The 26253-nt window shown below is 37.2% G+C and overlaps 1 protein-coding gene across 1 annotated transcript in view; it reads right to left on the bottom strand.

Annotated features, from left to right (window-relative positions):
* LOC149532045 (BTB/POZ domain-containing protein) overlaps positions 1–26253 on the bottom strand; it is a 151718-nt gene that overhangs the window by 57519 nt on the left and 67946 nt on the right. The window contains exons 2-4 of the mRNA XM_089811644.1: positions 20301–20484; positions 20020–20088; positions 19816–19914 (exon numbers count right to left, since the gene is read on the bottom strand). Of these exons, the coding sequence (XP_089667770.1) occupies positions 19816–19914; positions 20020–20088; positions 20301–20484 (352 nt within the window). The remainder of the gene's footprint in view (positions 1–19815; positions 19915–20019; positions 20089–20300; positions 20485–26253) is intronic.

Below are 26253 nucleotides of genomic sequence, written 5' to 3'. Positions count from 1 at the left end.
TTTTGGACATGCTTGGATTTGAGATTTCTTCTACTTCTTCCATTGTGGAGCAAATTTGTAGTCTCTTGGGTCTGCAAATTATTATTTGATTTTTGGGAACGAATCACTCCCTTGGATTGGCGACTTTGAGGGTGTGAAATATCACCTGAATTGTTGCATTTGAGGAGTTGGTGATTCAGCATTCTCATTTGGACTTCATTGAGATTCAGTTATAAGGGTTTACTTTGGTTGGAATAAGGGTTTCAGTTGTGCCCTAGCATTTGTAGATTGATTAACAGGGTTTGAAGACACAGTTGTGCATTATTTTCAGACTGCCAGTCCAGGGTTTAGACTCACGTTTTTGCTCATAACTCCTAATTGGTTTGACGGATGAATTTTATTTTTTAGGGGGTTATTCAGCAACCCTAGGCGCCCAGATTTATTGCTTTTGGAGTGACAAAAAAAAAAACGCTGCAATATTTTTATCTAGCAGCCGTACCAGGCCGTACCTGTACGGCCCTGTCAGTTGGGCAGCAGCGGCAATTTTGTGAGTCGGTTTGGGGCAGATTGTGAGGTCTTCGTGTGGCATCAATTCAGCATTTATATCCGGCAAAATTGGAGTTATTCCAGGTGCACAAACTGAAGTTTTGATTGCCAAAATATTGCATGTTATGGATTAGAACAGTCAGCACTGTCATTGCATAAATAGTTATTTCCAGTCATTAATAACTGTTGTAAAAGTTTCGTCATTTGCATTCCAAATCTGAATTGGGTTATTGTTCATGTCATAACATTGCATTGTCAAGAGCTTGATGTATTAGAAGTGCATAGTTGTGACAGTCTCTCATTGTAATCAGTTCTATTTGCTGTCATAAAATCAGAATTGCATTGGACTTCATATTTGAGTTTCATATTGTCATCTATCTCTTAGATTGGTAGTGTTATAATCTGGAAATTGTTGTTCATACATTATTGGCATCATATATTGAAGTTTCATTGTACAACAATTAGTAATATTGCATCCTTATTCGGTTACATGCCAACTGTTTGACAAAATTCCTAAGTCCAGTTTGAGGGTTTCAGTGGCCTTTATAGTAAGGGTCTTTATAGTGGTATCAGAGCTATAAGTCCTGCCATCCTGTGGAGGTCTTATAGGGAATTTGGAACAGCTGGATAGAAGGGAAAGTGTTTGACGAAATGTCAAAACACTAAAATCAGAACATTTATGTTTGAGCATGCGACAGAGGCTTTATAATTTCCGCAATACCAAAGCAAGACAAGATAGGATTTCAAACCTGCAGAGCGAACAGTCTAGCTCATCTGTACAGGTGGACATAGAATCCAGTCATACAGACACAGGGGAGGTATTCTTTGATCAAGACTACGACTACAATATGGATAGAGGCGGGAATGCCGGTCCAGATCAGCGAGAGGAAAGATTTTTACAATTATTAGACACCTTGGCACAGGGACAGCGATTAGCCGAACAAAGAGCACAGGAACAGAATCAGAGAATGGAGCTTATGATGCAGATGATGGCTCGTCAAATGGGGTTGAACGCTAACATAGGTGGAGGAAATAATCAGAATGGTAACAATCAGAATGGGAATAATCAGGATGGGATACATAATGGAGGCGAACAAATTGGGAACAATTTCGATCATGCACCCCAGCAAGCTAGGACAGTGAGTTCGAGACCTATGATTCCCACGTTCCTTCCTAGAGCTCCAGAGCAGCCAGTACCAGAACCCCAGATCACTGACATATAGGATCAGCTGAGGAGAGATTGGGAAGCAAGAGGTCCAGATTTTACAGCTGCAATCACCTTTAGAGAGTATATGGATGTGCGGATGAAGCATATGCCCCGTGGACATGACAGGACTCAGAGCTATGAGCTACGAAAGAAAGTAGGGAAACTTCAGTTACCATATTATGATGGCTCGGGGAAGTCTACAGCAAGAGCTTGGGTTCAAAAACTTGACACATACTTTTAATTGAACCCTATGTCTGAGGAAGAAGCGATTAAGTATGCAGCAATTCACCTGGATGGGTTAGCACACGAGTGGTGGCATCATGGTATGATCACTATGGGTCATGCACACATTACCTCATATGTGGAGTTTACGGAGAGACTGATTGAACGTTTTGATAAGAAGGATCCAGAACTCCATTTCAAGGAGTTAGCTCAGCTTAAACAATGGGGATCATTGGAAACATACATTTCAGAATTTCAGAAACTTGCAGTGTTAGTGACAGATGTATCTGAACGGAGGCTATTGGTTTTATTTATGGATGGGCTAGTTGATCCGTTGAGAGGGTGGATTAAAGCTCTCAACCCTCCCACTTTGCAGGAAGCCATTAAGAAAGCTCGTGACATGGATTCCTCTTCTTCTTCTAAAAATAAATTCCAGGCAAAGAGTTTCCCTTCAGGAAAAGATAGGGACAGGAAACCCTTTCATAGAGAGGCACAGCTACCTAAGGAGGAAAGTAAGAGGTTGGACAAGGAGACACTTAATGACTTGCGTAGGAAGAAGCTATGCTTCTATTGCAAAGGCCCGTATGAGTATGGCCATGACTGTCCTATGAGGCCAAAAGGGAAGGCCAACCGAGCAATGTGGGCTTATTACGAAGGCTCAGATTCAGATAGTTCAGAACATCATGATGAGGATCCTGATGAAGCAGAGGGAGAGCAGGAGATAGACAGTGCAGGGCAACAGCAGGGAACAGAGCTACATTTACAGGAAGCACGACTGTCTAGTATCCAGAGAGAGGGATCTTTCAGACTTCTGGGAGTTTTGGCTGGGCAGAAGGTTATTACATTATTGGACACAGGTGCCACACATAATTTCATTGATGCACGATTCGTGGAGAAGCGTGGACTCATTGCTGAGGAGTTCGTGGGACTAAGAGTCAAGGTAGCTGATGGATACACTCTTCGTTGTGACAGGATGGTACGAGACCTACCTTTGCGCCTGAACAACTATGAGTTTAAGGCGGACTATCATGTGGTCAACATGGGTGACATGGATATAGTACTTGGAATGCAGTGGCTACATTCATTGAAGGTGGTTACCCTGAGACTAGAGGATATGGAGATACAATTCGAAGTGAATGGTAGGACTCATGTGCTTAAGGCTATCCGTAATGGAGACATCAGGACTATCTCATTTAGGCGGCTGGAGAGATTAACTAGGCATAATGATATAGAGTGGGCAGCAGTTTGTACTTTGACACCTACACAGGAGGAGCAACATAAGACGGAATATCATCCTGATATTCAGAAATCGAGGATTAAGTACGAAAAGGTATTCAGTGAGATTCCACCAGGCAGGCCACCGGACAGAGGCATTGAGCATGTTATTGAGCTGGAGGAAGGTGCTAAGCCTATCATGATCACACCATATCGACACCCAAAGCGACTCAAGGATGAGATCGAAAGGACCATCGAGGAGTTGCTAGCTATGGGGCACATCCGACCAAGTAAGTCACCTTTTGCATCTTCTGTTGTTTTGGTAAAAAAGAAGGATGGAACTCTTCGGATGTGTGTTGATTACAAGGAATTAAATAAGAGAACCATTAAGAACAGGTATCCCATTCCTCGCATTGATGAGTTGATAGATGAATTGCATGGGGCTTGTTATTTCACGAAAATTGATTTGAGAACAGGATATCACCAGATCAGAGTCCGTGAACGGGATATTGAGAAAACTGCTTTCAGATGTCATTGTGGGCACTTTGAGTTTGTAGTCATGCCTTTCGGTCTGACCAATGCACCTGCCACTTTCCAGTCCACTATGAACAGAGTTTTCCACCATCAGTTGAGGAAATTCGTGCTGGTGTTTTTTGATGACATTTTGATCTATAGCCGATCATGGCAGGAGCATCTAGAGCATTTGGAGACAGTGTTGAGCATTTTACAGAAGGAGTCCTTGTATGCAAAAGAGTCCAAATGTGACTTAGGGATGACTGAGTTGTTGTATTTGGGACACATTATTAGTGCAGATGGAGTGTGGATGGATCCTGAAAAGATTCGCGCTATTGTTGATTGGCCTCCACCAGAGAACCTTACACAGTTGAGGGGGTTCCTTGGTTTATGTGGTTTCTATCACAGGTTTGTTAGTGGCTACTCACGACATGCAGCTCCCATGACAGATCTACTGAAAAAAGGGGAATTTGGGTGGACTCAGAAGGCACAGGACTGTTTTATGAGATTTAAGGAGATAATGACTACGTGCCCAGTTCTAGCATTACCTGATTTCACGAAGCCATTTGAGCTTCAATGTGATGCATCTGGAGAGGGAGTAGGTGCTGTACTTATGCAGAATAAGCACCCCATAGCTTATGAGAGCAGGAAGCTCAGAGGCCCTGAGAGTTCATTCAGTATATATGATAAGGAGATGTTGGCCAACATGCATGCTTTGGCCAAATTCAGACAATATCTTGTGGGTAGCAAGTTTTGTATTAAAATTGATCATAACAGTTTGAGGCATTTCTTGGGACAGCGGGACCTGAATGATCGCCAGCAAAGGTGGGTAAGTAAGTTGCAGGCATATGATTTTGACATCTCATATGTCAAGGGAACTCAGAATGTTGTTGCAGATGCTCTTTCTCGAAGGCCACACCTCACTCTTATGGTTCAGATATCAGAGGATTGGCGACACTTGATTATAGCAGAGTATGCCAGGGATACATGGGCCTCCGATATAGTGGAGGGAACAGTGATTGATACCAGATACACACTTGTAGATGATTTAATCATTTACAAGAACAGGATTTACCTAGTCCCGGGATCGAAGGTTAAGCAACTGATTTTGAGAGCATTTCACGACTCACCGACGGCAGGCCATCTCGGGTACTTCAAGACTTACAGGTCAGTTCGAGAGCGGTTCACTTGGAAAGGGCTGAAAGCTGATGTTTTGCAGTACGTTCGAGAGTGTCTTGTTTGCCAGCAAAACAAACAAGAACACACCTATCCGGCAGGGTTCCTACAGCCACTTCCGATCCCTGACAGGAAGTGGGAGTGCATCTCCATGGACTTTATCACAGGTTTGCCCAAGGTACAAGGACGGGATTGTATTTATGTGGTGGTAGATAGATTAACAAAATATGCTCATTTCAGCAGCTACCCACTCAGCAGCTCAGGTGGCCGAGGTTTTCTTTCGGGAGGTTTTCAGATTACACGGATTGCCTCGGAACATTGTGAGTGACAGGGATAGCCGTTTCATGAGTCATTTTTGGCAGGAGGTATTCCGGTTATGTGGCACGGAGCTTACACCCAGCACTAGCTATCACCCACAAACCGATGGTCAGACGGAGATTGTGAACAAATGGGTGGAAGGGTATTTAAGGAATTATGTGGCAGCTCAGCAGCGAGCTTGGGTCAAATGGATATATCTCTGCGAGTATTGTTACAATACTACATATCACATCACTATACAGATGACACCCTTCATGGCACTTTACGGTTATGAAGCACCTAGTTTCTTGGATTTGTTGTTGGGCGACAGCCGGGTACCCAGTGCAGGAGAATTATTACAGGAGAGTAAGGATATAGTTGCTACTCTCAAAGATAATATTGCGAGAGCTCAGAACCAGCAGAAGCAGTATGCAGACCAGAAGAGGACTGAGCGTAGTTTTGAGGTGGATGATATAGTTTACCTCATGTTGCAGCCATACAGGCAATCTACTCTTAAGAAGAGTGGTGCAGAGAAACTCAAGCCACGCTATTACGGACCATTCAGGGTTATCAGGCGAATTGGTGAGGTGGCTTATGAGTTGGAGCTTCCAGCAGACAGCAGGGTGCACAATGTGTTTCATGTGTCCCGCCTCAAGAAGGCGTTGGGTCAGAATGTGGTGCCTTCCGCAGTATTACCTCCTTTAGACGATGAGGGAAAATTGATTTTAGTGCCAGAATCCATCCTGGAGAGCAGAGAAAAGCAGCTTCGTAGAAGAGTGATCAGAGAATACTTGGTTAAGTGGAAAGATCTACCTGTTGAGGATGCTACTTGGGAGGGGGAAGCTATATTGCAGCACCCGGCGTTGAGATTGCTTGAGGCCAAGCAATTTCAGGAGGGGCGGACTGTAATGTCCCCTCTTTAGTTCGACATGACATTGATCATGGATTTTGCCTATTCCAGACTCTCGTAGGCAAATGGTGTGGAGAGAGAGTCAATTCTGCGGATCAGATGGTCATATCTTGCTCTTGAAGAAGTGTTAAAAGGTTATATTTTATAATTATGTGTTATTGGGGCCTACATGTTATAATTTTAAGTTGAGTTGCACTTTTTATTTTATAAAATTACTTTATTATAAAAAGTGCATTATAATGAGATTTTATAAAGGATGTTTCTAGAAGTTCTAGAAAAAGTGCATTATAATGAGATTTTATAAAGGATGTTTCTAGAAGTTCTAGCAACTTCTTAGAAAAGTGAATAAATAGAGGGCTAGGCCTCTCATTTTGGACATGCTTGGATTTGAGATTTCTTCTACTTCTTCCATTGTGGAGCAAATTTGTAGTCTCTTGGGTCTGCAAATTATTATTTGATCTTTGGGAACGAATCACTCCCTTGAATTGGCGACTTTGAGGGTGTGAAATATCACCTGAATTGTTGCATTTGAGGAGTTGGTAATTCAGCCATCTCATTTGGACTTCATTGAGATTCAGTTATAAGGGTTTACTTTGGTTGGAATAAGGGTTTCAGTTGTGCCCTAGCATTTGTGGATTGATTAACAGGGTTTGAAGACACAGTTGTGCATTATTTTCAGACTGCCAGTCCAGGGTTTGGACCCACGTTTTTGCTCATAACTCCTAATTGGTTTGACGGATGAATTTTATTTTTTAGGAGGTTATTCAACAACCCTAGGCGCCCAAATTTATTGCTTTTGGAGTGACAAAAAAAAACGCTACAATATTTTTATCTAGCAGCCGTACCAGGCCGTACCTGTACGGCCCTGTCAGTTGGGCAGCAGCAGCAATTTTGTGAGTCGGTTTGGGGCAGATTGTGAGGTCTTCGTGTGGCATCAATTCAGCATTTATATCCGGCAAAATTGGAGCTATTCCAGGTGCACAAACTGAAGTTTTGATTGCCAAAATATTGCATGTTATGGATTAGAACAGTCAGCACTGTCATTGCATAAATAATTATTTCCAGTCATTAATAACTGTTGTAAAAGTTTCGTCATTTGCATTCCAAATCTGAACTGGGTTATTGTTCATGTCATAACATTGCATTGTCAAGAGCTTGATGTATTAGAAGTGCATAGTTGTGACAGTCTCTCATTGTAATCAGTTCTATTTGCTGTCATAAAATCAGAATTGCATTGGACTTCATATTTGAGTTTCATATTGTCATCTATCTCTTAGATTGGTAGTGTTATAATTTGGAAATTGTTGTTCATACATTATTGGCATCATATATTGAGGTTTCATTGTACAACAATTAGTAATATTGCAGCCTTATTCGGTTACATGCCAACTGTTTGACAAAATTCCTAAGTCCAGTTTGAGGGTTTCAGTGGCCTTTATAGTAAGGGTCTTTACATCACTGGTTCAGACTTTTTCCTTTTGTCAACAGATTTGTGTGTTCACTGGTTCGGACTTTTGCTCTTTAGTTATCAAGGTTTGGACTTTGCACTCTTCTGTCAACATTGTTTACCATTAATCCCGCTTTCATTTTGGGCTTAGATTTTAAAGGAGAATGATTTAGATTTAGATGCTTTAATCTCTAGATTGTGAATGAACTATGCCATCCCCAATCTACCGTTGAACTTGCAGCTTCAGTACCAGCAATCAACAATTTTCAAGATTAAAACAGTGCTCTTACAGTGACTATAAATTAATATCTATCAGAATTTCAAAGCTCTTTTCAAATTTAAAGTAGTATTGAATTTAAAGTGGTTTTCTCTGAGTCACTTTTCAATCTGATGACTTCTTCCTTTAATTTGGCATAGTCTGCTTCTTTTGCATATAGCTTCCTCGTCATCTCATCCTAAATTCATTCAGTTGCTTCAAGTTGTTCTCTCAAATATTTAATTTCTTTGATTGGCTCTTTTTGACGTTCATATAATTCTTGAATCTGTGTTTTCAGTTTTGCATTCTTCTTCTTAAGCTTTCCATTTTCATTGTAAGCATAATGAAGTTCTTCCATGAAATGTCCCTTTCTCTGATTTTATATGATATTTCAAGCCTCAAATAAGATCTTTAAAATCAAACAACCAATATTTCAAAGATCCACCAATTTCTCAATAAACCCCAAATCGGATATGCCAGAAATAGTGCCAAAAGCTTCACAGCTTCACCTATTATTAATAAATCTGAAAGTGGACATTTTTATAGAAATTTGAGCAACATAACAGCCTATAAAATGACATTTCCAGATCTGTATAACATGCACACAATAGCTCCCAAATGGAGGACAAAAACAATGCTCATCGGGCTCCCGAAATAGCACAAAATAGCCCGGAATCACCACAAAAACTTAATAATCTATCACAGAAGTATAATCATATCCAAATACATATTTTCAGGTCTATTTTAACATTTAAAAGTCTGATATACAGCAGCAACCCAAACTGATATGAAATACTCAACTGGAAACACAAACTCTTACAAAAAATACACCCGAAAACCCACAAATCTGCACTGTTCAGCACAAAGGCAAACTCTGCATGAGCATGCACATGGAATGGCTTCAAACTCCTGTCCTTAGCCTTCTTGGAAACCTGCAAACTCCCGTTCTTGGGTCTCCTTCTTCATAGGTTTGGCAGCCTCTAAAGAACAACAAAGCAATGCGCAAAAATCAAGTTTTGGAATGAGCCCAAAATGCCTCCAAACCCCTTAAAAGAGGGCATAACCCTAACTCACGTCCAAAAGGGGTTAATAAAACATATTTTAATAATAATTTTCATTTATTAGTTCATTAGCTTTCAAAGATCATCCCCTTTTTCCGAAACTTCACCTTTTTGGGCCTGCCTGCCTTAGAAAAGATTATTATTTTTAATTATTTGAAAAGGGGACATGACATTCCATGATATCAACATTCTCTTCTTCGTTGTGGGCCTCTTCTTCGTCCTTGGTAGATGTAGTGGATCCTTCTTTGAGATTTTCATTATCCATGATTTCTTTTGTATCAAATTTATCATCTTCTTTTTACCTCTCTTTTTCATCATTCCCAAGGTCATCCTAATTTGTCACATCATTATTTTCTGTAGCAATATGTTTTCCAAGTACCACCTTATCACATGTATTCACCTCCTTATTATTACATGTGTTTGCTTTCATATCATCACATGTATTTGATTCTATAATGTTGATGCAATCATCACTGTATATAGAGTCATCTCCTTTTTCAAAGAATTCATTATCAATTACTTCAATTCTAGTAGTCGGTGCATTGTTATTTAAATTCTTCTTCAAATTTCCTTTTCCCTTATTACCTATCCTTTTTCTCATGTGTTCTCAATAGATCTACTTTCAAGCTGTTAAGCTTTATAAAAGGAACCGACTCTGATGCCAATTGAAGAGCACACGATTATACTAAAGGGGGGGGGGGTGCGCAGGGTGAATCAGTATAATAACAACTTTGCCAATTTAAAACTTTTATCAAACAATTGCTTTAATAACTTTAAATGTTGAAATCAACAATTATGCACATGATCACAAAGACACAAAGATTTTACGTGAAAAACCAATGCGGGAGAAAACCATGACAAAATAATTGCTTCTATAAATTTGTTCTTTTACAAAGATTTGTAGGCTCCAACCTACTAGAAGTTTTGACCATATGTTTATGAGCACCAACTCACTGGACACTCCAACTCCCCCACTTCATAGGCACCGACCTACTAGAAGCTCCTACTCCCACACTGATGAAACTTATCTTCCACCTTGTTTTTGTTGCTATGACAACTGATGATAGATATTTTAATTACACAAATTTCTCTTCTTCAATCCTGTATTTATCTCTGTATGAATTCAACTTCATCATACATCTACCCTTCTATCCTTAATTTGACTTCTTTGCTTTACACACTCCACTTTGCTGACTCACATATTCTTCCTTTTTACATTCATATTTCTTCTATAATATATAAATTAGATTAAAAATATAATTATATATTTACAATTCCACTTCTTTTGCTCTTACTTCACTTCTATAAAATATATATATATATATGTGTGTGTGTGTGTGTGTGTGTGTGTGTGCATTACATTAAATATTTTCATTATTTTCACTTCTCTTCATTTTCTCCACCACTAACTTCCCCTTTTTATTTATCTTTATATTTCACACATCTTAAATATTCTTCTTACTTAATCTCATTCTCATCTCTTACTTTTTCTCCACAGTACACTTCTCACACACTATTCATTCTCACACTTCTGATTTTTCTTTTCATCACTTATACTCACATGTTCATTTCTTTTTGCAATTATTCTCATCAGTAGCAACCCTTATTTATATTTGAAAACATAAAAGAGAATGACTTTTCAAAGTCAAGAGTCAGATCTCCTCCCTTTCTAATTGAACTTCTTGATTTAATTTTTTAAAAAACATAACATATCTTTGTTTTAGTTAATTTTTACTTCAACTATTTTTGTAGTCTCGAATACCACTGAGTTAGCAAGATCACTGCCTTATTAGTCTTCATTCTTAATTTCCAATCACGTCTCATTTCCTTGCCAATCTGAATTTTGGTGTGAGGATATCGTGGCATCTTTTCAAACTGTATAATGACGAATGTATAAAATGTCACTTCTTTAGAATGCTGCAACTGATGATTGTACATCAGATGTGTTAACATGATGCCGTAAACTTCAAATGGCATCCCATAAGTATTTTTAATTCGAAGCATAAATCGTAACTCATTACCATCTTTGAATAAAAAAAATTGTTCAACACAAATATTATATAGTCCCAGCTGTTATAATTTTCATGTGCCATAAATTATCTGCACGTAGAGGTAATCACAGATCATTTTGAATGTACATGGTTTATTTGTTAGTCTATTTATTTTTGAGAAGTGCAGGTGGCCTCTCTTCATTATCGCTGCATACCCGTAGTCTTTCAAAACAATCCTCGGTTTTAATTTTCTTCATACTGGGAATACTTGAATCCATCGTTTCTTAGCAAATGGTGTTAACTTTCATAGATTACATATAATCGTATTTGTTGATATATCTGTCATCTGTTGACATGTATATTTGAGTGTATTCGATTCACACTTTGACTACTCCCAATGCCTTTCAACATTATCTGTGGACTTGTAAGGAGGGATGACTTTAATTAGACACACCAAATATAACTACGCATTTCATGAATTTACATGAATTTACTCTTCCTTATTCGAACAGCATAAAGAACAGTCCAAAAATAACAGTTGACCATTTCTTATAGAGTCACTATTACTTCGCACTATAGAATCAATGCTTATTACTGATCACAGATTTATTCGTTCTTAGTTTTAACCTCTTAAGGAATATCCATGTGTCTTGTTATTTCTTTGACTTTGTTTCTTGCCTTGAGTTATATCGCTGCTGCTCTGTATATTATTATCTACGTCTCTGTTTAGGTTTGTTCTATCATACATTTTTCACTGCTTTAATTGATTATCATTGTGGATTCCAAACTAAGTCTTGTTCCTTCAAATATTGACGTGACAACTGTATATTTCTGGTTGAGTATTCTTATAACAGCTACACACGATCCTTGGTTGTTGAAGACTCATGATGACTTCCTCTGTTTATGAAGGCTTTATTCAAAGACTCCATATTCATGTGTTGAACATTTATCGAATTTCCAACTCGCTTGATCCCATGGACGACATGATGCTTATTTGTCTTAGCTGCTGCCAAACTGTTATATTGCTTTCAAACTTCAACATAAAATCTCTTGATCATTTTTTATTCCATTGATGCATACTAATGATAACTCATTGTATGCTTTTCAACACGTAATGCTTTACTGAAATTATTAATTCAGTCTCTGTGTATGTTTTTTATTGAATATAACCATAGATGAAGTGAATACTTTACTTCATATTTATGTCATTCTCAGTATATTTTATATAACCATGGTTAACATATTGCTTTCATGCATATATATTCAACTCCATAGATGTGAACTATAACGCAATGATATCAATGAAAATTTCAACAATCTCCTGACTGTGTTTGACATCAATGACAACATTCCATCATCTTCTACTCTAGCATGGTGAGCCACAAGCACTCTCATGCCACATTAAAACCCTATAATGACAATGCAGTCACAGCATGAGGATCCTCGTTCAGGGCAATCAAAACCATGCAGCATTAGCCATATGGCGGAAACAACAAGAAGGAACTGAGAGCGTACAATATAAGAAGTTTGCATTAACACAGATTCATGAAATACATACAATTGGTCAGCAACATCCAGGATAACATTCGAGGCATACAAACCTAATTACAAATAAAAATTTCAGACTACTTAGTCCTTTGAGGCTCCTTAGCATTATCTTTCTGACTGACTCCCTGACAAAGATCAAAATGCCTCAATATATAGAGCATTTGCAATAAACATGTCGGCCAAGAAAGATCAAATTTTCCAAGGGAAGGAAAACGTAATTAAAAAAACATGGTTCAGGACCTAAATCAGAAAGAAATTAACCAACACAAACGAAATGAAGCACGAATCCTTATGTAGGTCGGTCTGGAGCTTGACAACATTGAATGATGATCCATAAAGCTTTGCAAATCTTGAAATTGCTTCACAAGATCAAGAAACTCCAACTTAGTCATTAAGCCTGAAGACCAAACAATTATGAGCAAGAGTCAAAGACATCTCCACTGTGAAGAATTAGATTGAGATGTGAACCAAGACAAAAGTAAAACATAATGTCCAAAACATGCCATGAGGTTCACAACAACAACTAAATCAACTGTAGGAAATGCCACAACAAACACAGAAACTGACAAAACAGGAAAGAAATTAAAGAAAATACTTTTTTGTTAATGCAAGATTATCATGAACCCAAGGATGCACCTGCACCAAACACCTTTGGCAAGAAGATGTTCCATGAGAGAAACTCATCAACATCTGACTGGACCTTGGTTGTAAATCTTGTGCTCATTCTTGATCCAAATGCCCTCCTCTATATCTTTCTTCCTTCTTGCCACTTTTCTTTCTTTTGCCAAATCTTTCAATTTCACCTTTTCTTCACCTACTTTTCCTTGCCTCATATTTGCATGGTAAGAGACATCTACCACCACTTTCTTTCTTCTTCTTATCTGAGTTACCACTTTCATAGGACCCCATCTTACCTGCAACCAAAGTCTTCTACTCCATAACTCTACCTCTCTTTCCATCTAGTGCCATCTTTTTTTCAGATCTACACTCAAGATCCTTCTTCAAATCCACACCATCCTCCAGTATAATCTCTGCATTCTTCTTCTCAGTACAACAACTATTCACAAGACTCAAGTTCCTCACTCCCTTCTCTTTCTCCATCAAAGAAACCAAAGTAAACTTTGCCCATCCTCTATTGTACCTAGGATCCTTCTACAGTCATAGATAACTCTATCCAACTGCCAAGGTTTGCCTAATAGAACATAAAACTTAAAAGCATTCATAGACAAGACATTGCAGAAGACTTCATCTCTGGAAGTGCCAATATTAAAATTCAGCTAACACTGCTCTTTCACCTCCACTAAATGATCATCTTGCAACCAGCTTACATTACATGCACAAGGATGTCAAAGCCTCTTCAAACCAAATTTCTCTACCATTTCTTCAGATACCGAGTTATCAATACTTCCACTTTGTACAATAACCTTACAACACTTAACCCCCTGATTTGCATATAGTTCTAAAAAGATTGGTCCTTTGTGTGATTTTGGTCTCCTCTCTACTTTGCTCCATCAAAAGCCTCCTAAGCATAAGGAATTCTCCAGGCTATAGTTCTACCATACTCTCATCTAGCACTCCAGCTACATGCTTCTGGTGTGCCACATAATTGTTTTTACCAGTACCTTTACTAGATTCCTTGAAACATTTAAAAGATCTGTGTCGAGTTTCTCCACATTCAAACATTTACCCAAGAATTCCTTAGTGCCACTTCCTCCTCTTTGTACCTTTTGATTTCGATCTTTACTCAAGTTAGATCTTGACTCGCCTACTTCTCTTTTCCTCTAGGATTATTCCATTGTCTTCTTCTTACCTTATCTTCTACCTATGAGCATATTGATAAGCACCTTCTATTGTAGAAATTTTCAGCATACTCATCTCATCTTGAATGTTAAATCGAAGCCCCAGATCTGATTGTCATCTTATAAAATCATCAACATATCCCTTCACAATCATGTCCTTCTGCTTCAAGATTTGTAACTTCTTGAACAACTCCAATTCATAGTATTCTCGAATGAATTTAGCCTTTAAAAGTCTTGCAACCATGCTTTTCATTTCACCATTTTCCTCTCTCTTTCAACAACTCTTTCAACCATAGCAGCATGTCCTTTCAACTTAGTTTGTACTAACCTAATGTTTTGCAGATCTCTCACATCTTCAAGCTCAAATTAGACGTCCAACTAACCTATCAATCCTACCAATTCTTCTAGATGCAATGAGACAGAACAGTTAAAGATCTCCATTCTATGACTTTTACTTAATTGCACCACTACTCTCAGTAATCTCTCTTCATCTCAGTCCTACGGCCTTTTCAGTCTCTAGTTGTTCTTCAACTTCTTCATATTAATCCTCTAGTTCTAGATTCCTCTGCAAACCCACTAATGTGGTAGAGATCTCATTCCTTACCTCATTTCTGAATTCTTCCATCATTTGCTCTACCCTTCTTGACAGTGTCTCTTCCTTTACTCTGGTACAACTGTCTTGGTTTGGTGATCTGGCTACAAGGTTTCAATTGCCTCTCACTCGGCAATCTACTGAACACACCTACAGCCTGCCTTAAGTCAGTGAACTGTTCGATCATAGGATGCAACTAACAGCATTTCCTCCCAGATCCATCTTGCGAAGGTCCTATGCAATTTCAGGTCAGATCCTCACTCTACCACCCCAAAACAAATACTCTTAAGGATTCGCAACCTCAGGACGAAGGTCTACAATCACAAGAACAAAAACTCACTCTAGTAGCATCTAGTACAGTTATGCCAGGAAGATCCTCATTAAGGACAGTCCAATTTTTGCAGCACGAGTCACACAACGGAAACAACAAGAACAAGGAACTAAGAGCATGCAATATTATATGTTCGAATTAAAATAGACTCATGAAATTACATAAAATTGTCCAGCAACATGCATGCTTACATTACCGACATACAAGCCTGATTACAGATTAAAAAATCTAGACTTATTAGTCGTTCGAACCTTCTTACCATTATCCTTTTGACTCCCTAACAAAGGTCAAATGCCTCAATATTTACAAGAAACATGCCAGCCAAGAAAGATCAGATTTTCCAAGGTATGTGGAAAACATAATACCAAAAATATAGGTCAGGACCTAAATCACGTAGAACTTAACCAACACGAATGAAATGAAGCACGGATTCATAAGTAGGAGGGCCTAGAGCTCCAGAACATCAAACAATGAGCCACAAAACTTCGCAAATCACAAAATTGCTTTGCAAGATCAGGAAACTCCAGCTTAGCCATTAAACCTGAAGAACAAACAAGTACAAGCAAGATTCCAAGAGATCCCCACTACAAAGAATCACAGGGAGATACAAACCCAAACAATGGTAAAACATGATGACCAAAACATGCCATGAGATTTGCAACAGCAACTAAGCCAACTCAAAGGAACATCACAGCAAATACACAAACTGACAAAGCAAGAACAAACTATAAAGAAATTTTTTTTGGTTGATGCAAGATTGCCATGAATCCAAAGGATGCTCCTACATCAACAACCTAAAGGGATAAAGCTAAAACAAAACATTAACCCAAAAATGTTATTTCCTCTCTCATTTGCTTAGTTTTGATCCATGCTATGAGTTTTTGGTCCTTAGAAAAGATATTGAACTGATTGAGAGGAGAGACTAGACTGATATTTGTTTCACTTCAAGATTGAAGCATCTTCTTTGCTGCAAGTCTGAACCTAGAGAGGCATGTCACTTTTTCAGTTTTCTATGTTTTTAGCTTGTCTGTAAATTGAAGAATAGTCTCCGCATTTCATTTCAGACTTTCAGTCATAGATAAAAACCCACAAAATAAGCAGCAGTAATAGTGAGAGTCATAAAAGGCAGTGAAAGTTGAAATGAAATGAACAAAATATCAATACACCCTTCTACTTCTAAAATTCTAGCCTCGGCTGCAATCCCGTGAGACTTTTATGCATACCTTTCCCCCTCTCCAGAAATTTTCAAAAGGCCCTTTCAACCCCAAGAAACCATTCCTTCAATTTGTCATGAATGTGACCATCATCAAAAGTAAAAATACAGGGAGCAGCAAATAGTGTCTTTGTTGTGTTTGCAACTCATTACCATGGGAGATATACTAGGGTAATAGACCATTACTAGGTGAGAGTGGAAAAGGTGTTGGAGTTTATGAGAAAATAATATGGAATAGCAGATTGAAATGGTGAAGTTTGGGGGCATGAATGAGGACAAAATCATTGGTATAACTCACAATAAGAAATGACCATCCACTGTTTCACACGCCTCTTCTAATGTATCATTTTTAAAAAGTTGCGATAGAGGGAACAGGAAGGCCACAATAGGTGAGAAAAATTCAAGGATGGGGTTAATGACTATGCAAAAACACTAAGTTGCACCAGTTCGCTGTTCTGGTCCGGTTCGGACTTGGTTCAACCAAGGTACTGTTTTCGCCCCGCAGGTTCGAACCCAGGCGAACCAGCACCAAAAAGTTTGAACCCGCAGCGAATTAGGCCCCATGGACGGCTGGAAAGTGCTTTTTAGGGCAAAAATTAAATTTTTTTGGCATCCACAACCCTAAAAGTTGTTATGAATTGCTTTTGGTGGCTTCTCATTGTCATTTTATGTTTCCAAATAGGGTATTTTGTCAAATGTTTTTAATCTTTGATGTTGAAGTCGATTGAACGATATGATGGTCTGATCACTATGATTACAAGTTTACCTGTTCATGGTGCTTTTGTTGTTTAAATGTGTTTATGCTACTATGCTACATTGTAATTTTGACTCATGCTTCATAAATATGTGTGTGTATGTATTTTTCATTTTTATTTTATTTTTTCCATGTTTTTGTACTAACGAACAACCCACACCCTTTTCCAAAATTTTGACGAACTTGCAAACCAGTTCTTGAACTTCAAACTTGGAACCAAACCCAAACCAGCAACTTAGCAAAAACATAAGCAACCCAATGATTCAATGGCCAAAATTTTTTATACACATTCTCTTCCATTTCATTTGGCAAGGTCATCTTATTTCAAAACTATGTTGAGAGATATATTGACAATAAGGCCCTCTTATGACCCCCTAGCGAACATAAATTTTGTACCTCCCTCCTTGACAAACAATATTAATAAGCCAAACACAGATTAGAATTAGTTTTTCCATAGTCGTGGATGAGTGGACTGCTAGTCCACATAGGCCACTCATTAATGTGATTGTTACATGCCATGTTGGTTCATACTTTCTTAAACTGTTGATTTGGAAAACTTAAAGGTGCTGATTCCCAGTTTTCCATTTTGAAGGTGCGCAAAGAGGAGGTTGGGCCTTCTAATGTCATGCAAGGTGTGACAAATTTAGCTCTTGTTTGTAAGTTAGCTGGTTTCATGATTAAGAGCACTTAACAAATATTTATATTTGTTTGGCTCTATGTTGTGTGCATGCTTTGAATAATCCTTCAAGAGAAATCGAAAAAATAGATCAGGTGAGAGTGGCAGTGGGAAAGCTAGAGATGTACAAATGTCTGTATGTAATCATCACAGACTTCACTTAGATGATTCCAGTCTTATTCAAAGAAATAAGACTCAAACCAATTGGGACTAGATATACTAGCTATTATATTTGTCAGAGAGGATGTTGGAGGTGCAGGATGCTCTACAATGGATTGTTGTTTGTCGAGTTTGGAAAAAGTGGGCTCAATCAAAGACAGAAGAAGGGATGGCTGTGAGAGAGAGTACATAACGTCACTTGGTAGTCCAATATCAAGTAAGAAAAAAAATTAAAAATTAAGTTTATTTTACTTAGTATTATTAAATTTAAATTTTTAAATTTTGCTTACGAGTATATTTGCTCTATCATATCACCAGTTATGGGGTAATCCAGTATGCAAATACAAATTCTAAGACTTTAATAACATGCCTTGATCAAATGAAGCAAGCAATTGATCAAAAGAATCCTGAATTGCAATTTTATGAGGAGCATCTCAGGCCTACTGTCACAAAGAGGAGGAACACAATGAACACCCCTCTTCATATGCTTCCATATGATCTTAATCAGAAGTGGTATGCACCTACACCTAGCCAAATACTTCCAAGGATGAGAAGGTGGTAAAGGGGGTATAGCAGCCCTTCGTAAAATATGTAGCAACGATCATGCATATCTCCCTCTCATATATATATATATATATATATATATATATCCTATCTTTACTCATTGCTATGTTCTCCATTTTTCTCCAATTCATTTATCCAAGATGAGTCTTATATTCTCCATGTTCGATATCTTTCTAACATGAGATTAGTGTTATTATATACCTTGTGGCATATTGGGAAGTGACCGTTCAATGTATTAATTGCATCCCTTAGATTTATTTCTAATCAAATTTCCTTCATGAGGAATTGCTGCTCTTTTTCATAACACTATACCTACTCGTACTCCGATAATCAATTTTTAATGAGTGGCATCTTGTGAAATTCATATTATGGTTTAGCGTGGAATTCAGAGGCAACTCCTGCATCCTAGTATCCCACCATTCACAATGCTAATGTTGATTTGGTTTATTTCTTTTTGATAATTAATTATTATTATCAATATGTATTTATTTAAAAACTAGTTATTTATTTATATTGTGACTAGTATTCAACATTTATATTAGTATATTATTTTATCTGATCTTCATAAGTAATATTATCTTCTTTAATTTATTTATTAATATAGTTATTAGTTGCATTATTAAGTGTCAATTGTATTATTATATTAATTGATATAATATTATATCAATTTGATATATTTATCACAATAAGTAATAAATTTAATAATAAATTATGTTACAATATTTATTCATCAATTTTATATATTTATTTATATATTATTTTAACATTATCTATGAAATTCAATCTTAGAAATGGGGACTTGACAGGTTTTCCTATAGAATGTCTTTCAACAGTCCAAATCTCAACTGTCAACAAATTACTACTACCCTTCCATTGACATTAATCTCTCTCTCTCTCTCTCTCTCTCTCTCTCTCTCTCTCTATGGGTGTGCGCGAGCGCATGTGTGCAATATCAAGATTTCATTTTCAGTCATGAAGCAGCAAGCAAGTTGGATGGCATATTATTATCAACAAGGTGATAGCTATGAGGATCTAATCAGTACATATTATCCATCTCAATTTATTGTTTGGTCAAATTGGGTCTGTTTCATTTTTGTTCATGTGCCTAAAATAAATCTTCCAAAAATTAATTATGATGGAATCATGTTAAAAATAATAATTTCAGTTACATTTTCAGTTTCCTGAACAGTATCAGCAAACCAAGCAAAACAACATTCTCATTTCAGAAGAAAGCAGCAATTTTTAGCATTTTGTTATACACAAATAAGCTCAAGGCCTATTTTTCAAGCATAAATTTATTCCCATAGTTAAGGCAAATTCAAAGGGAGAAAAACTCAGTCTGAGAGAACTTTAAGACACCTCTCTTAATTCCACGGCACCCCCTCGACAAAGGTAGCCCCAACAAGCCTTTCTGACACGATCACCATGTATACCATAATCTTGCCTTTCAGCAAATGCCTGCTCAAAATAAAAAGGATCAAAAGGAGATGGCATCAGGACCAATAAATCAATGCATTGGGTATCATATTCAACTGAATAAGTTCCCTTATTAAAATTACAAACCTGATATACTAAGAAGTTTGAGCTCCATATATCTGATATTATAAAATCAGTACATATTGTGCAAAGATCCTGCATTCGGTAAGAGACAAACACCATACTTTTAATGATGCAATGATGCACATCTATTTCATTAATAAGCTCTTAACCAGTAGAATCAGTTTCTTTCTGCTATATGGTAATGTGGAATCAATTAATTGTCTTGTGCGCTTTCATATAAAAACTGAAGGTATTGAATTGTCAAGAAATTTATTTTCAGTTTCTTGGTAAAATCTATTCCCCACCTGAAGATCAAGAAACGATGCAGCTGCAAGAACCCGAAAAGCATTACTGTCATTGAGTTTTGGATGATGTCCATACAAATAAGAGAGTGCCATGGTGACTGCCTCTCTATTGACATTTTCGTCATCAATTTGCAATGTAACTACTGGAGCACCAGCTTCTTTCCATGGGCCTTGAAGCATGTTCCTGAAAACATAATAACAAAATCAAAATCCGGTATTTCACATCTCTCACATATCAAACTGTCCCTTAAAGTAGAGATTTCCATTTTATTAATCAGGTAATGTCAGCATGAAGTAGAAACCTACTACCAATTGTCAAATTAGAGAGAGACTTGTTTGGCTAGTACCGTTTTAAATATTTCGGATGTAAAATCTTAAAACCAAATCACTAAATGGCAAGATTAAGTCGCTTGTTATAGTTTAACTTCAAATCTAGTGTTAGACTTGAATCTAGCCAAAGGGGTGATTAAACTTAGAGGAATAGTATTTATAGTAGTAATACATCATAAAAAGAACAATTAGTGGCAATCTGCAATTGCCTATAAAGTAGATTATCCTATTTTAATGTTTTCATTGGACCAGAGACAGAAATGATACAGTTTACAAGTGACTATAAGGAATAGCTAGTCAAAGGGCTAATGTAGAAAGCTCCCCTTTGTCGATATGAAGAAAAGCTTGAAAAGGAAAGGATTGACAAATGAGTGCCAAAAATGTGAGATAAAAGTCACCAAGCATGAGAATATGTACGGATAGCTGGAAAGGAAGAAAAATATTTGCATAATCTTGTAGAACCCCTGAAAATGTCCAAGAAGAACACAATGAATGTGAGCTTATAATGGTCCGATTCAAACCCCTGCATTGATGAACGGTCAATTTAGGCATTACATTCTATAGGATGGCAATTTGTAATGCCTCAATGGCATCCTACAGCCTACAAATTTGTAGACGATAGCGCAGAAGTCTTAGCAGCATGCATGTGTCCTATGCCTCACAGGTCATGTGACCAAAATTCTAGAGTGGGTGGTGAGAAAGCATGGTGAGTGGGTGCGGTTGGATGATGCCAGTTTATGAGCTTTAGACTAAGGTGAGGGTAATGCTAAATGGTAATTTACCCCATGGTGTGAATTTATGCGATTACATTTTCTAAGACCTTATTACAATCTAGACAAAATGAAGACTCTAGATTTAAATGATTCAAACTTCAAATTCAAACTCTTCATTCAAAATGCATTCGCAGTCCTTAATTGTCTAAGGATAGTCATAAAAAACCTCACATACCTTGGTCAACCCTTCACTTTTACCTTTGCATTTAATACTTCAATTTCTCCTTATGGCCAACTTGAAGAGGCCACCGTAATCAGTTTTGGATTCCCATTGACAGAGGGCAAAAACCAAGTAATCATTGGGCAAATCCACAAGTGTAGGTCATAAATCATATGCTCAATGGGCAAATGCACAAGTTTAGGGTGGAAATCACTCAAGGGTTGGTGAAGTGCAAGACTTGGAGGGTCAATTCTTGATTTGGGAAAAGCAATCCTAATGGAGGTTCAAGTCCGCTTAGCACCAATTTTATTAATATGATTTTTGTGACTATGCCAACATGCAAGATGAAATACTTAGTATACTAGAAGAAAACACCAAATATCGAATCATCTCTTGAACAAAGACACTATGTGCACTAAAGATTGTAATAAAGATCATAAAGGCGACTCCAAGGTTCCTTTTAATGTTGGACTTAACTCAATTTTTGTGATGTGAATTGTAGGTAATCACTTGGAGAATTATATTAGCTTCTTTGTGGAGGATTCTATCAAATTCTAATTAGAAGTACACTTGGAGATTGAATTGTATTTCTCTGATTTACATTTTCTCAGACCTTGTCTGATGCCTTTGTAATTTGAAGTACATTCATTGTCTATAAATATATTTGAGTCGCTGGCTTTGGCGACAACCAACCAATATTTCAAATTTTCATCTAAAGTATTAATATCATCTTCTGTGCATCTATGTTTCTTGGCAGCCATCTATTTGTAGTCCATTCTTGCACTCATTGTTGATACAAAATCTTTGAGTCCATTTATTATTTGTACTTGTGATCTATGCGGCAACACAATTCCCATATTAAAGGCACTAGGGACGAACACCATATTTTTGAGGGTCATTTGGCAACATTGAAAGTCAAACGTTGAGAAACCATTGTACGAAAGGAAGCACCCACATGTTGTTACACCATCCTCCTCTATTTGTACAACACTCCATGCTTGTTGTGTTCATACAATAGTGCATCGTATTACTATACATCATCTCAAGGCGGAAACTTGTCTCAACCTCCCCACCGTACATCAATAGACATACATGTGTGTTAAACAATCTCTTTGTTGTCCATACACTATATGGACCATACTTTGTTCATCATCGTTTGGCCCTTCAATCTCATCACTATGCGGCCTTACAAGAGCATATCATGATACAACATCTATCATGTGCTTTCCTCGGGTTCCCTCAAGTGATTTCCCTTGGGTACATACCCCAAATGCTTCCATCAGGTGATTTCCGTTTTCCCTCAAGTACTTTGCCCTCGGGTACGATGGTAAGTGACATGTGGTGGAAAACTTAGGTGTATCCTTGGAAGCATTACAAATTAAATTTCTTTTTCTCTTTTGTGGTGATATTTTTTGTTGAGGGCATTCAGTTTGTAGATTACAACTTGTAACGTGACCAATTGTATTGATCCCTCTATAATTGGACAATTTTGAGGGAAGAAGTGTGAGGGAAAGAAATTGTTGTGGAGAGAAGAATCTATTGACAATGTAACAATGAAAACCTTGACCAACGCGGATGCCTATACAAGGGTAAATGCTTTTGAAATTTCACTCTAACTGGTTAACCTTTACATTCATTCAAAAAACTCAGGTCTTTAACTCAACACTCGTTCCACAATTGTCGACGATAACAGATTGTGGTTTGAACAACAGCACGACATAGTTGATGGAATTGAATGGCCAAGAACTTGGTGCAGGGGCAAAATGGATGATCCTATTTCCCTTCATTTTTGGTGTGAGCCAATAGGTAGATGTTATTTCACATTAGAGGTGTGCTGAAATCATTTAAGGATGAGGTGTAGTCAATTGTTCATGTTTTTGACATAATAAAACTATGTTAACCAACTAGTCAACAAAAGTCAACACTAGTCAAAGGGTTCATAAAGGTTGAAATTTGACATGTGATGGAAAAATAGTGGCTTGTTATGGTTTGTGATCCATTGGTCATGTTTTCTTAGGTCACAACTGATTTGGATGCAAAAATGCTCAAATATTGCAATTTTGCAAAAAACAATTGCAAAATGCAACATTTTGCATTTTTGGTGAAGGTGAACAATCACACTGAGTTTGGTCATGGAGATGCCATCTTGGAAGCTAGAAAATCATCTGCCACGCTTAATAATGAAGGATGGAAAATCATTTGATAGTTAATGAAGATTTGTGCACTGTGATTTGGTGCAACTTTCGTACTATGATAGTAAGTTCATTGTTTATTGCATTTTTCTTCATACTTGTCTACTTAACACTATGAATGGATTCAGGATGATCGGTATTGCATTTTATTCAGATTGAACACATTGGTTGATAGTAAAGGTTAGTTTTAAGGGCTTAAGCATAAATTCGTCACTCACTGTATCAATAATTGAATAAAAAGGCTATCTCTCCTATTTGAACCGTGGAAAAATGGAGATCTTTTGCAAAGAGGGAGGTAGCCTAATGTACCATAGGGTATTGTATTTATTGGTCGTGTCACTCACCAAATCCCTGCCAAAATCCATGTGCTAAGGTTAGGCATGTTGATGTGACTAACTAGGACCACGTTAGCCATAAGCTATTTTGAAGGTGTGTATGGTGTTATTTCAATGTGAAAGGATCATTAGGGTGTGTATTTAGTGTTCCAAATGAGGGAGTGAAGATATGATAAAGGGAATCATCTTAGATGCTTGAAACACCATATCCCGTATTTATTAGGTCTTAAACCCTTATTACTAGGGTTTTGTGATTAAGTGACTTAACAATAACTTGGAGACCTAAAACTTTGGAATCTTGGAGAACTTCCAAAAGGGTATCAGGATATCTATTTCTTTCCTAGAGTGATGTGGAGAAATTTACAGTTATTTGCCAAATACTTGATATGGAGGCCTAATTGAATTAGGTTTGTTTTAGGCATGTCAAATAGTTTCTCCTTGTGGGCATTTCAAATGCGACTTGTAACCTTCAAGTTGGTTGAATCTAAAGCTTTTGATATGCTCATGGAATGTCTTGGTGGTGTTGGAGTTGAAAGATCCTAGGGGGGTGCTAGTGTGGATTGGTAGGAAGGTGAAGAGTCATCTTGGAGCTTGGTAAATCTTTGTGTGTGGATGTAGGAGTAGGTGAGTTTGAGGTGTTTGGTGGGATTGTGGGCACCATTACCTACTACTTGACTCTCTAACCCATTAGAGGACTTGGTCATTAGTCTTTCTTTGGCTTACCTTAACTATTTGTGATCTTATCTTGCCTAAACCAATTCTACTTGCACTAGAACTCCAGATTATTTTAAGTGAGGTTTCCTAGATGTTGCACAACAAAGCAAACAGGATGAATATTCAATAAGAAAAGCAACATTTTCATTCTGAGCAAGAGCATATTTACGCTAAGGCTAATGGTTGAAGTCTACAAAGACAGGAAAGTCCTAAGAGTCTCGGAAGCGTAGGCTATATTCAGTTGGGCCATATTCTCTTTGTTCTCTAGTAATTATTGATTCAAATATCAATTTTCCATTTTTTTTTGCCAGTTGCAAGACTGCACTCATCTACTATGCTTCGTAGGTTTATTTTTTGGATATCAATGGTAATCTTCAAGTCGTATGCGTACATGATTGTTGGTAATTTGAAGACTTTCGTAAAGGTAACTTCTCATTCTCTTGTAACAACAAAGATACGTGAACTCTTCTTCCATATGTAGTTATCACTAAGATATGTGTCTCGATAATCTTATTTTCATCATCCTTCATGCTTGGTCGTAGTCAAATCGGAAAAGATTTCATGGAATTTCTTAATATATCTAATGTGTCGTGGCTTATTTATTGTGATTGTATTTTAGCTTTCTTCACACGTCTTCTTGAACAACAGTAAGTATAGTATTTGAGTCAAATGCACTATTGCTGTAAACAGATTTGTCACTTGTAAATTTATGTATTTTGGTACAATGGAATGATTATGACAAATCAATTTACAATTGTTGGATAGGTCACTTGTGTTATGACCTTCCTCTATGTGTAGACGGACAGCTCCCTCGTATGAATTATTTTTAGATTTTTCATGTAAAGATATACAAATTAACAGCAATTCAATGTAAAGTTGTTGATAGTGAACATATAAACAACTTCCAGGAGCTTTTGCTTATTTTGCTTAAAGATAATTAACAGAAACTTCAAAGTCTACACTTGAAGGCAGCCATTAATATGAACATGATTCTATATTCAATGCATAGCCACAAAGTACATACAGCACAACACAAATCAAGGTCTTGACAAATCAGCTTTCATGAATGAGTACAAAATTTTGTATTCATAATTGTATCCTTATACCAAGAATACAGTAAAGGTTTGTTAAATACAAGAACAAGATTATATATACTTCCAAAATTGCTTTGTATTATTTTGTGAAGCTATGTCATAGATGCCCTTCAATTCATTAAGTGTCAAAAAGTTCCTTTACAATAACATGGTGTCATTTATATATGTTAAATTTAATAGCTCATATGAAAAGCTAAGTATTACTGGTTTGATTTTAAATGAGATTATTTCTATCTCAGCTTATGAATTAATCAATTACTCTGTATGGTTGAACATGTAAATCTAATGTCTCCTATTGATTGAGAACTCTGGTTACTTATTCAGTTTGTAGTCAACTATTTGAAGACAGGTGTAA

This window comes from Cupressus sempervirens, chromosome 11 (genome assembly GCF_028749045.1).
Source record: "Cupressus sempervirens isolate cs-2001-9-10 chromosome 11, ASM2874904v1, whole genome shotgun sequence".
Lineage (NCBI taxonomy): Eukaryota > Viridiplantae > Streptophyta > Pinopsida > Cupressales > Cupressaceae > Cupressus > Cupressus sempervirens.
Note: the sequence above shows the minus strand (reverse complement) of the source record. Positions and strands in the feature narration are given on the sequence as shown.